The sequence below is a fragment of the Electrophorus electricus genome, chromosome 14 (genome assembly GCF_013358815.1).
Source record: "Electrophorus electricus isolate fEleEle1 chromosome 14, fEleEle1.pri, whole genome shotgun sequence".
Lineage (NCBI taxonomy): Eukaryota > Metazoa > Chordata > Actinopteri > Gymnotiformes > Gymnotidae > Electrophorus > Electrophorus electricus.
This window is the reverse complement of record NC_049548.1, coordinates 11,171,928-11,184,431: the sequence shown is the minus strand read 5'-3', so window position 1 is coordinate 11,184,431 and position 12,504 is coordinate 11,171,928. Positions and strand designations below refer to the sequence as shown.

Below are 12,504 nucleotides of genomic sequence, written 5' to 3'. Positions count from 1 at the left end.
AAGGGTCAGCACTGTAAATATTATGTCTTTGCTTAAACTGGATGTATTTCTCAATAAAAAGTTTTAAAAATGTATGAAATGCTTATAATTGTACTTCACTATACCATGTAAACGTCTGAAAAAAAGGATATAAAAAAACCGAAGCAGAAAACTTTGTGAAATGGGAGGGGAGAAAGGACAACACCCAGGACAGAGCACCATCTATCACTAGGCATGCAGACACACAATCATTCACACACACAGGAAACAGGACAATTTATTTAGGATAGCCAAAAATGTCTTTTCTTCTAATTACTTATGAGACCTTGATGTCTTTGGATGCTAAAAAAGCATTTGATAGAATAAAATGGAATTACGTTTTCTATACATTGGTGAAATTGAGTTTTGGGAAGGTTTCATTTCTTGGATTAAGTTATTCTATTCTTCTCTGCAAGCCTCCATCAGGAGAAATCATTCAGTCTGTGTACTTTCACCTCTGTTGATCTACGAAGCAAGGATACCTTTTGAGTCCTATGTTCTTTGCAACTAGTATTGAACACCTTTCCATTGTGCTTAGTTCTAATTCTAGTATCACAGGCATATTCAGGAATAGTATAGTGTTGAAGGTTCCCCTCTATGTGAACAATCTTCTTTTGTATGTATCAAAGCTGTCTGTATCAGCCCCTGCTGCACTGGCCACTGCAATGTTTTGGTCTAATTTCAGAGTATAAATTTAACTTTAGTGAATCATTGTCCTATTAATATAGCTGCTAAAATGACACTTTAGACATCGTACCCTTCACAATTGCCAAAAATAGTTTTACCTATCTTGGTGTACATGTCAAACGTAAATTTAAGGACTTTTAGAAAGTTAATTTTGCGCCTCTTGACCAAAATTTTGGAGGACTGTGAATACTGGTCTGCACTCAATCTATCATTGGTTGCCTGAATTAATTCTGTTCTCCTGCTTATTTCAATAAATACTATACCTTCACGCTCAGATCTTTTTTTCATAAAGCAGATAGCTTGGTCTGAGTTTATTTGGAATAAGAAAACCAGGTTGCATAAGCAGCATTTGCAAAGGCCTAGGCCTTTTTGAGGAATGGGATTACTAGATTTCAGGTTTGATTATTGGGTTGCTAATATTAGGATCTGTAAATACTGGCTTTATTATGTAATCTTTGCCCCAAATCTTCCCCCACCCAGAACTACTGCTGGTCAAGCAAATTCTCCCAAGCCTATACCTCTGGGTACACTTTCCTATTCATACTTCTAGTTTGCATTATACAAAGAACATGAATATTAAAACCTCTCTTATGATCTAGAATTTAAGATTGCAGTCATTCTCTATCCATGCTCCTCTGGCCACTAATCATTCTTTTTCTCTTTCCCTAGTAGATGGTATTTTTCTAAGATGGGTAAATCTTTGTATTAATACTTTTAAGGATGTGTATTTTTGTAATGTTTTTGCATTCTTTCAGCAACTTTCAGGTTTTCACTTCCCAAGCAACATTTTTTTTTTCTCAGATATTTACAGGTTCTCAGTTTTGTCCATAATACATTTTCCACATTTCCCAATGTACCTGTCAATTCAGCTGTGGACGTTTTCCTGTCACCAGTTTTGACTCTGCAAGATCAACAAAGGAAACTTATTAATCAAGCAAAATTCTTGATGAAAGTATGCCCAAAGTATAATAGAAGAATCAGGAGTAAGAGGGAAATCCATGGCAAAACAGTCAGAGGGGAAGTTAATTATAGAACTGAGGAGGCTGCATCACAGATTAGAGGAAAGATTGACTGATCTAATTGATTTATAAACAATAAAGTTACTACTGATACCAACTGGTAATTTCAAAAGGGATATTCAATTTCTTAAGACTCCCTGGTGTTTGACTCTGTAAAACTGGGTGGGGGGGTACAGGGGAAGAATGTGTTCCATTGGAGTTATCTGGATAGTGCTGAGAGTAAGAGAGAGCATCCATCTAACTTTGGGCTGTCAGGTTGTCATACTAAGAGAGATGGTTAGTCTTTCAACAAACCACAGGGTTGGCACTGAAAAAAGGACGCCCTTTCCCAGCATTGCTGGTTCAAAAGTGTACGAGCGATGAAGGCCAATGACGGTGAAAAGACTGGATTTCCAGTCCGAGGGATTGGCTCTTCAGAGCTGGCTTGGACAGAGTCATGGGCCTTTGCGGGCAAGCCTTTCTGAAGCAGGAGCTTGGATTCTCTGCTTGTAGCATAATGGGATTCCAGTCTTAATTAACATTAATCAACTTAATTACTTCCGTAATTTCTGGAAGTTACAAATTACTAATTTAATATATTGCCTAAATGTTCATATAAGATTTCTAGTATACACAACTAGGAGTGATTAACAATTTGTTTACAGTAAGCATGAGGTAAGCAATATACCCATGAAGTGATTTGGGTGAATAATGCAAATTATTAAGGCACAGATAAGGAACAGAATAATTAATCACTAGCCACTTATCAAATAATAGGAGCAAACGTCACTACTTGGAGTGACGTTTAATAATGTAATAATGTGTAGTTATTAAAATAAAAATAGCCACACATTACTGGCTGATTATCATTTGACATCATACTAGGTTAAATGGCAAGTTGTTCATTTGTGAATCTTTGGGAATGAGAAATATACTGTGGCGCTGCAGAGCCACATCAGATGCTCGCTGATAAAATGAAGTACAAATTTAATCAGAACAGGATAATCCAAAATGTTAGTCAAAGCATAGGCAAGGGTCAACACCAGTAAGACAGAATCAGCAGAGCTATATTACAAACAGATCCAAAAAAAACAGTCCAGGTCAAAATCCAGAAAGGAAAAAATCCAGGCAGACAAAGGGGCAGGCAAAAACAGGAGAGAGCAATAGGAAAAAGGTCAGAATAACAAATGGACAATCAGGAAAAATAATGCTCGGTATGCACTGAAAACATTAGTGGCAATACTTCACAAAGATAATGTGGACATGGAAGGTATTTGATTGGTTGGGTTTTCCTCTGGATGATGAACAGAATGTTGGGACTTGTAGTGTACTGGGGAAATGAGTGGCATGACACATATATATCTGTGAACATAATTCTGTGGAATGAAAAAAGTTGTCCTGGTAAGGGATTGAGTCTGGTGGAATTTATGGTCACAGTTCCTTAAAGTATATTCAGGCTAGTAAGAGCTTCCAATCTGTGGGTTTTATGACACATAAGTAGAGGAGGAAAGGTCAGAAAGCCAGGCAAGTGTGATAAGATAGGTCATATATGGCCTTGTAGTTCAGCATCAAGGCACCAGTGGGGTCCTGGGTCCTCTCTGTGGCTCAGGGGTGAGAAAAAGCCTACCCTGACCAGGTCAAAGTTTCATCATGGGAATAATTTGTAGTCTATCTTCACTATACAGTGCTTTATAAAACGCTATTTTCTTGGATATCTTTCAGATTATAATCCTCCCTGAAGGATTTGAATGAGACCACAGTTGCCTATTTACCATCGAGAGACCAATAATTACACATCTGACCAATTTCAACTGTGGACCTACTGTGCCATTGAGTGACTGCAATGAGATTCTCAACCTGAATAAGTAAACTGTGCGTTACCTCATTATAAACACTTTATTGTTGCATTACAACTTAGAATTGTGATTAATCATGAATAAGTACCACTTTACACAATGACCAACCACCACAGGACGCCAGCTCCCTCGGAAAAAAAACTGCATAGGCACCCCCCGCACTGCTGCCTAGATCCCAGGACATTGGGGAGAGAACCACGACTGGTGTCCGTGTCCTCTCCAGAAGCGGAGGGGAACACGCCCAGGCATTTTTTGGGAGGGGCCTAGGGCTGTTGAGCCTGGGCCGAGGAGGACCGAGGGGCACCACACCAACCAGAAAGAGGGCGTTTCCTCCAGTGGACTTGCCAGCGAGACTGGAGGGGTCTGCCCAAAGCCCCGGAGGCAAGCCGCCTCTGGTACACTCCTAGAGCGGCAGGCAAAAGGAGGACTGTTGGGGAGGGTGGCACATCTGGAACCGGGGTGGACGTGCACACCCGCATGTCCGTTGGGGTCACGTTCACGTCAAGGCGCCTGCGCGGACAGTGGGCGCCACATCACTGTGCCTTTCTCCCTCTTGCCGTGAGGTGTCCCTTGCTGGTGGCAGCTGGCCCGCCTGGTACTAGGTGGGCACCGGCCATGGCCGTGCTGCGTTTGTGTTTATGTATACATGGCGCCTGGAGGTTTGCATTTATTGGACGGACACATTGGGAGCCATGCCCTTGGGAGGGGGTTCTGTCACGGAATGCTCGTCTCCAGCAAGTCCTGTAATTTGGCCCACCACGTGAAGTGGGAGGATCTTTGGTCGTAACCACACCGGCATTGTGTTAGTCTATGTGTGCAGTGTTGACAAGTAGAAACTTAGAGAAACTAACTACTTAGAGAAAATAAGTACTTAGAATTGCATTTAATTTGTCTGTCCGTCATCTCGCCAGTTTAATATTAGTTTGTCTAAAATCGTTTAATTTGTTTGTCACCACGCCATCACTTTAAATTTTAGGCAGCAATTAATATCAACTATTCAGCAGTAAAATCAGCATCAGGTTAGCGTACGTTAGCAGTTGAGCACCTGCAAACCTTTTGGATGGTGTCGGAGGCCTTGTAGTCCAGAGCAGTCCAGACCTGCTTAATACTTAATCTGTGAGTATCTCCGAACAGTTCAGTGTACAGCCGGGTCTTCGTGGTGCCAGCGAGAGCTTTAAGATTAAGAATGGTTCATTGAAACCTGGAGTCAGTCAGCATCCCTTCCTTCTTGGCATGGGTGGACAGCTAACTGAGCTAACAACTACTAGCACAAAGTAAGGCCTTTCTTTCATTCACCTGTTCTACATTTGAAGCCAAATGCTATTCCTATAATTATTCCTAGTATAGAATCAATCAATCAGTTTAATTTGGTCATTAGATATAGTTTTCTGTTATCCCCATAATTGTTCTCAAAACAGAATTAGATCTATCACCCCTTTAAGCTCAAGTATTATGGATAAAGCCATTAAGTCTAGGTCCACATTTTCCCATTAGGAATTACCAGTTTAGGCATCCCATCTCAAGGCATTTTCCTTAATTTTCCTTAAAGTTTTTTAAATTGGTTAGTTAGTTCCATGTTGTCATGATTAGTCCCTCCCAGCTTCCATGTTCCATGTTTTCCCTGTCTGTGTATTTTAGTTACATGCCTTAGTTTAGTTTTTTCCACCCCTCGTTTGATTTTCCACACCTGTCCCTCATTTAGTTCATGTATTTAAACCCTGCCTTGTTCCCTTGGTCTTGGCTGTTCATTGTGTTTACGTCATTGCATTTATGTGTTTATTTGAATGCGTGTGTTAGGTTCATTGTGTTTGGTTGTATTGAATGTTTGTTTGTACTCAGTGTATCCTATCCTTCGTGTTTCTTAGCCCCAAGTATTCCCTAGTCTTTGTTATAGCCTGCTTCCTGTTTGCCTTCTTGTGTGTTTGTTTGTAATGTATCCCCGTACTCTTCGTGTTGGCTCTATGACCCTGGACTGCTACACTGACTCAGATTTTGGATTTGCCCATAATAAATCTCGCTTTTCTCTGCACATGCATTCGCCTCCTTACCTCTCACCTTACACATGTATCTAAGCCACATCTGTTTGTCACATTTACTCTGCCTTACAATATATACATTTTCTTGAATAAATAAACTTCCCATTTAGTCACTGAACCAGTCATTGTGGAAAGTATACTTAAACCAGAAGCTTCACATCACTGCATACATTTTGAACTTTTCAGAATGAAACTGACAAAGCATTAATTAACAATTACAACCATGTTTACTCTGCTAAAGCCTGACTGACTGACTGAGTTCTGTGATTATTGCACAGAAATTTGTAAAGCCTGGTCAGAGGTAATTGGAGAACAGATACAGTCAAATCCTTATAATGCATTGTTTGGGGTTATTCTCTCATTGCATTCCCTTTCCACATTCAAAAAAAGATGTTATAGGACTGATAGTTCTGGCATAAGTGGCAAGCAACCATTCTGATTATAAATGATTATTTATGCTACTTATGGTTAGTTGACTGATATTTTTTGTTGTTGTTTTGTTTTTGGTTTTAATATATATCTATTATTACTTATTTATTCACTTTTAATCTGTGTCTGTCCAATATTCAGTTCCAGTTGTGTGAGTCCCTTCAGGGCACAATTGTACATCTCATCAAAATCCAATAAACAAAGTTTAAAAAAAAAGAAAAAAGAAGAAAAGTGTAGAAAAGATTGGATAAAGCAGTGTAGGAGGGCAAAGCACATCAGACCAGAGAGGACAAGAGAGATCAGACAATGTTTATACCACAGGCACTGCAAACTGGTCTTTTACGTGTAAGGAGCAGGGCAGGCCTGGCTTATCTGGACCTGTTTCTATATTACACAAAGGGCTGCCTCCCTGCCTCTTCCCCCAGACAGCTCACTGTATGCATAATGATTGAAGCAAACCCTGTCTGTTTTAGATAAGCAGGCATATGCAGTTCAAACTCACACACGTTTGTACACACACAGCCAAAGCAGTCCTTAAAAACAGCTGCATGTGCCTAAGAGTGAGTTAGAGGCACACAGCAAGAGAGAGTGTGTATGTGTGTATATGTGTGTACACACATGTTCAGGCATGCATGTGATGTATCTAGGTAGGAGTGTTTGGTTGCATGTTAGCCCACGCGACTTGCAACAATGGGTAACAGGCCAGGGGTGCAGGGGCATGGGCAGTTTTCACACAGAGGTCACACTGGAACAAGCTCCAGACATAGAAGCCAATCACGCACACACGGTCAAACATTGTGAGATAAATTATAAATTATGAGAGATAGAACACATTTTGGATGAATTAGAGCAGAGACTGGGTGCCAGGCCTTCTCATTCAACTTCAATATCTGACCTCACAAATGCACTTTGGGAAGAATGGTCAAAACCTCCCTTAAACACACCCCTAAACCTTGTAGAAAGCCTTCCCAGAAGAGTTGAAGTTGTTATAGCTGCAAAGGGTGGGCTAACATCATATTAAACCATATGGATTAAGATTGGGATGTCACTCAGTTTCATATGTGTGCGAAGGCGGACGAGCGAATACTTTTAGCAATATGGTGTTTTTCAACTGAGTCTATTCCAATTAAGATATTCAGTCAGGTTATTATCAGATTATCATGTTAATGCATGTTAATGTAACATAAGAAATGTGAGAAAATGCTATAGGAAGATATGTGCATCTGTAGCATGCTTTGCAATACAACAAAGACACAGTGATGTGCCCTTGATACGACATGGTAATATTATGGATAAGTTTGCCTTTTATTAAATTCGGGTGATACATCAGCTCCAGCACAGAATAAATAGAGTTATAGGTAGAATTTCTTTTTTAAATTAAAACTATGGGGACAATTATTATATTATACACAATTGCCAAAGTGCTACCCCATCCCCTAGTGATATACACTCTCTAGTGTTAGGGAGCATGATGAAGGTGACAATGTGAAATAGCAGCAGGTATACAACATGCAGGACTAATGGGACTATAGACAATATCAGTGCAACGGTGGTATACGGTATAATTATTCTAACATATTATATATATATATATATAAAAGTCTGAATTAAGTTGCTTGTTGGATCATTGTGATGAATTATACATGGAAGAGATGCTCACAAGCACACAGAAAGAAATTATGTGATGCAGGGTTTTTTTTTCCCCAGCATGCATGAGTTAAAATCACTTGTGGTTGCATTTCTGTGAGTATATGATCATTAGGCTGTTTAGATGCTCCTCTAGCATGGCTTCTGCGTTAGCTATTGTGGTTTAAAGTAGTACTTTGTTTCTTCACTGGATCAGTTGGTCTCTCTCTATCTCTGTAGCAGTGTGATTTGTGATTCCGGGCTTTTATTTTGAAATGAACTAGAGCCGTTTTGTTGGCGCAAACCACTGATGACAGAATGATAGTTTAGTTATTCGCTTTTGTAGTATAATTGGTTTGTGTAATTAGAGTTCCGGGTGTCTAATAGGCGCATCTGAGAGCAATAAAAAGCCGGATGAAGCCTGTGTATTTGCCATGTGTGCTCTTTATGCAAGTATGTTAAATTATGCAGTGAATGCATATTTCATACTGTTCAGTAAATAGGGAGCTTAAACATTGATATGTATTTTAATCATCGTTTTGTTTTCTTATGGATAATTGATGAATTAGATACTCTTTGAAAAAAAGTCATTGTGAGAGAAGGCGCAGTTGAGAGAGAGCAAAAAAGCCCAATGAAGCCTGTGTATTTGCCTTGCGTGCCCTTTATGTGGAAAAAAAAAAAAAGTTCCCTCCAATTTAAGATGATGTGTTAGCGTCATCACTGTTAAATTATAATAAACGAGGCGTAAATCCATTACACCTGCACTCTTCCCGCCTACATTTTCATCATCGGCTATATACCAGAGATGGCGACTGGAGTCAGTGACTGGAACTCGAATCGCACTTCTGACATGTTCTGAAAGACTCTAGACTCAGACTTTTACTTATCAGGTTCACCAATGGATTCCGACTTTTGCTTAAGCGTTGGATACACTGCACGACTTTTAAAATCATAACAGATTATAAAAAGACTGGGTGTCGCACACTTCTAGACTGATCTTTAAAAAATCTCTATCGCACGCTGATGGACTAGCGATATACCTGTTGCTGAAGCGAACTGAACATGCACCAAAACCCGCCTGCCTCGCGTTACCCAGTAGACGTAGACGAAACGTGGCAGTACAACAGCTTGCTGCTGTCATTTTTTGCGCCACCATTTGTGCTAACGCAAAATGAAAGAAACTTGAAAGACGCCTCTGAATTGAGTTCGTGGGTGGGAAGAGTCAGCATGGGCTGTACAGATATTGTACAGACACCTATGCTTCTTCCACAACTCAGTTAACTTCATGTCATGCGTAAACACGCTTTTATATTCTTTATCTAACTCCTGTGTTTATTTCTCTTGCTCAATTTTCATTGGCTGTTGACCCGTTCAGTTTGAATCGCTGACCACTATACAGTATGACCAATATATTAGATTACGCTCAGAGTCGGTTAAAAAAATAATAATAATTTTTAAAAAAAAACTAAAAAAAAAAAACTTTCCTATGCTTCGAATGCACTGAAACGCAAACGAGGGTCAAAAGTCTGAGTCTGTGCCTCACGAACTACTCAATTCTCTGTTTAACAGTTGACGCAGTATGACCCAAAATCTGCAGACTAGAGCCGACACAAAGTCGGCCAGACCGAGAATGGAAGTCAAAGTCGCGTATCCCCCGCTTTAAGTGAGTTTTGACTCGCTCTTCCGCTGAGTGTACCCCTCTCCTTTGAGTCACATGGACGTAGTGGAAGGGCTACATGCAGCATGTTGATCTCGAATTTTATAAAAACACATCGAAAGGTTGGTATTGACAGCAAGTTGTTTGTCTGAAGTTGGGATAAACAGTGTTCTAACCAACTAAATCGATAGCTATTTTTACTAGTAAACTCCATATCATTTTAAGCAGTAACGAGTTTCTAGCTTTTGTACATGCTCCATTGTCCTATTGCCATTTTCTTGTTAATATCAGTTTGCAGACCAGGGTATATTTAACATTAGGTTTCAGGCACTGTTCCCTGACTTTGCAATAAAGAATGGACATTAGCAATCGCATAAATAAATGAGACTATAGTACAGATAAATAATGACACAGCCACCAAAAATAAAAAATGTAAAAAAAAATTACAAATTCTAAGGGGGACTTGAGACTCATCTCACACTCTTATCCACAGACTACCGTGTTGTCGTGTAATAAATACCAGCGGTCTTATTTAATAAAATTAAAAATTAAGGTGAGAGAAGAGGAGGCTAGAGCAGAAGGAAAGCCAATGAGAGATCATTCATTACAACTGAAGAGGAGGCTGCATACTGCAGTACATGCGCAGCCTGAGCCAGACAGGCGTATTCATCAGCATGCAAGGATTAATACCTGTACCAAAAAAAGGGGGTGTGATCAAATGATATGATGCATGCACTCAGTAGAGCTACCACATTAACTTTATCGACATAACACATTAACTCAGTACAGCTACCACATTAACTTAGTAGAGCTACAGGCACTATAATCTGTGCTAAGCAGAACTACAGACATTACTCAACGTGTTCAGTAGAGGTAAGCAAGCCTGATATACCGCCCACAGCATCCTCAGAGCTCCTGATGCCCTAACCTGACCTTTCTGTCACACCCTCCCAACACACACACACACACACACACACACACACACACACACACAGACTCACAGAGAGAGAGAGAGAGATAATTATCCATGTATCTGTTTCTGAGTTTTGCCAAGGATTACTCTAGACTTAGTGATAAAATTATGGGGCTGGTATCCAAAAATTCAAAGTGTAGCATCATCATATTTTAGCTAATTGATTCCGTCTCAAAATGCTCATTAAAGGACAGTTCAAATGCCTGGCATCAGGTAAGCGTAGATCTTCACACAGCCCATACTTAGAATATTACAAGGACCACAAGGAAAACTAATTGTACACTTTCTAATTCTTAACAATTTCATGTATGTAAAACATTTAAACAATACCATAAAAAGGATTCAGCTACTGGATTCAGATTTCATTGTATCACACTGTCCATTTAAAAAGTATTGTTTTTATTGTTGTTTTCCAGCAAATCCACAGAAAGTATACACATTGTCAAAGCAAAAGAAAAAGGCCAAAACAGAGAGCGAGAGAGAGAATGCAGGGGTCATCTAGGAGTCATGAGATAAAATGTTGATGTAAGTCAGGAGATGTGGGACTCACCATCATGCGTCCAGTCAAGTTCTGGGCACAGATCATGACCCCAGCCCAGTCCTTCACTGAGTTTGTCCAGTCAATTGTGAGCTTCACATTCTTACTACTTTTCTCCCAACTGCCCTCATCTGAACAGTCATCAGCCTCAATGGAGTCACTGACGTGCTGGGCCTCCTACGCACAAAAAAAACAAAACAAAAAAAAACAAAAAAAAAAAACACATTTAGAATATATTTAAACATATATTTACAATCATAACCAACAACGCACATAAACTACAAATATTAGAAGCATGACAACTTTAATATATTCAGTCATGCTAACCTACAGTTTCAGAACTTCAAACTCTAAGATGATGTTTGAAAGAGCATAACTGCTGCTGTGTAATGACACCTTTAGCTAAGCTGAGTGGGTGAGGGAGAGCAGCATTTCTGCTGCCTGGGTCTTGGGGACAGTGAGTGGGCTGAGCTGGAGGGGATGGACACTGCAGAGCTTGGAGTTCCGGCTCCACCACACAACTCTGTCCTCCTCCTCTGCTGGGCAGATGGGTTAGAAGGCCCCTAGCTATCAAATGGGTTCTCTTCCAAAACAAGAGCATAGTGTCTTGTACACTAGACACTATACTTCTGGAAAACAGCAGTTGCAGAGATGTATCTCACTAGTGCCAATGCAGCTTCTACTGCATATAACTATGTTAAAACACAGTCAAATCAACTAACATTTAGCTATCAAGTTAACCTCAGCTAATGTTACCAGTAAGTCAACAGCAAACCATTAGGCATTGTCACCTCCCTAACTCAGTGCTATTAGCACTGTGAGCAGTTGTGGATTCACAAACCTGAAACATTGTTCACTTGTTCATGTTGATGCTGCTGAAGCTGAACCACTTTCTATGGATGGCAGCTGAGGTTGACTCCTCTTGAAAAACATGGTGATAATTATCTAGCTCACAACAGCTAAATAATTAGCTAACAGACTGAATAAAAAACAAAAAAAAACAAAACGCAAGAAAACAACCCTCCATGGCAATGTTAGGGCAGCCTATAGATGGCAATATTACCCCAGTAATAGAAGTGATTTGCTGGTCCAGTCAGAGAGATTGAAGGGAAATGACAAAAGTTTAAATTGTTTTTAAATACTAAGAAAGATTTGGGGCAAACATTTGTGGTTTTAGCACAAGAAGTGGCATCCTGCTCCGCCAATGGTGAGGAAATATATGTAATCTTGTGGGATCTTTTTCATACTTGTAAGGCGTAGGATGGTACTCATCCTTGTATGGTATAGCTACACCAGTGAAGTGACTAGCATGGAATCTCTCATATCCACATATGGTCTAGCCTGCTTACATCTGTGAGAAAAACGTTAGAGTTACGTTATGACAGGGTGCTATTTCTGAACACCATGTGAAACCATGCCCCCACAGGGCAATAAAAGATAAGTGATAGGGCCATGACTGGAGGATGGCACTTCTCTAGGAGATAAAAATAAAGATAAAAGAAGATCCAAGACTTAAGGTTTTTAGTTGTTTGCAAGATTACTCCTTTGTTATATACCTTGTCAATGTCAGTAAAGATCATCATCTGATTTTCTCTACCACCCTGGACAGTGATTCTCCTTTCCTGTTGAGTGCTTGGATTTTTTTGCACAACAATCACATTTTAGAATTAACCATCCTGAATTTAC

General features: G+C 39.8%; 1 protein-coding gene across 3 annotated transcripts in view; it reads right to left on the bottom strand.

Moving 5' to 3' along the window:
- LOC113582898 (calcium-activated potassium channel subunit alpha-1-like) overlaps positions 1-10,889 on the bottom strand; it is an 86,583-nt gene extending 75,694 nt beyond the window's left edge. For all 3 annotated transcript variants that reach the window (XM_035533367.1, XM_035533368.1, XM_035533369.1), the window contains exon 1: positions 10,831-10,889. In XM_035533367.1, the coding sequence (XP_035389260.1) occupies positions 10,831-10,866 (36 nt within the window). In that variant the 5' untranslated portion in view covers positions 10,867-10,889. The remainder of the gene's footprint in view (positions 1-10,830) is intronic.
- Positions 10,890-12,504: the final 1,615 nt, after the last annotated feature.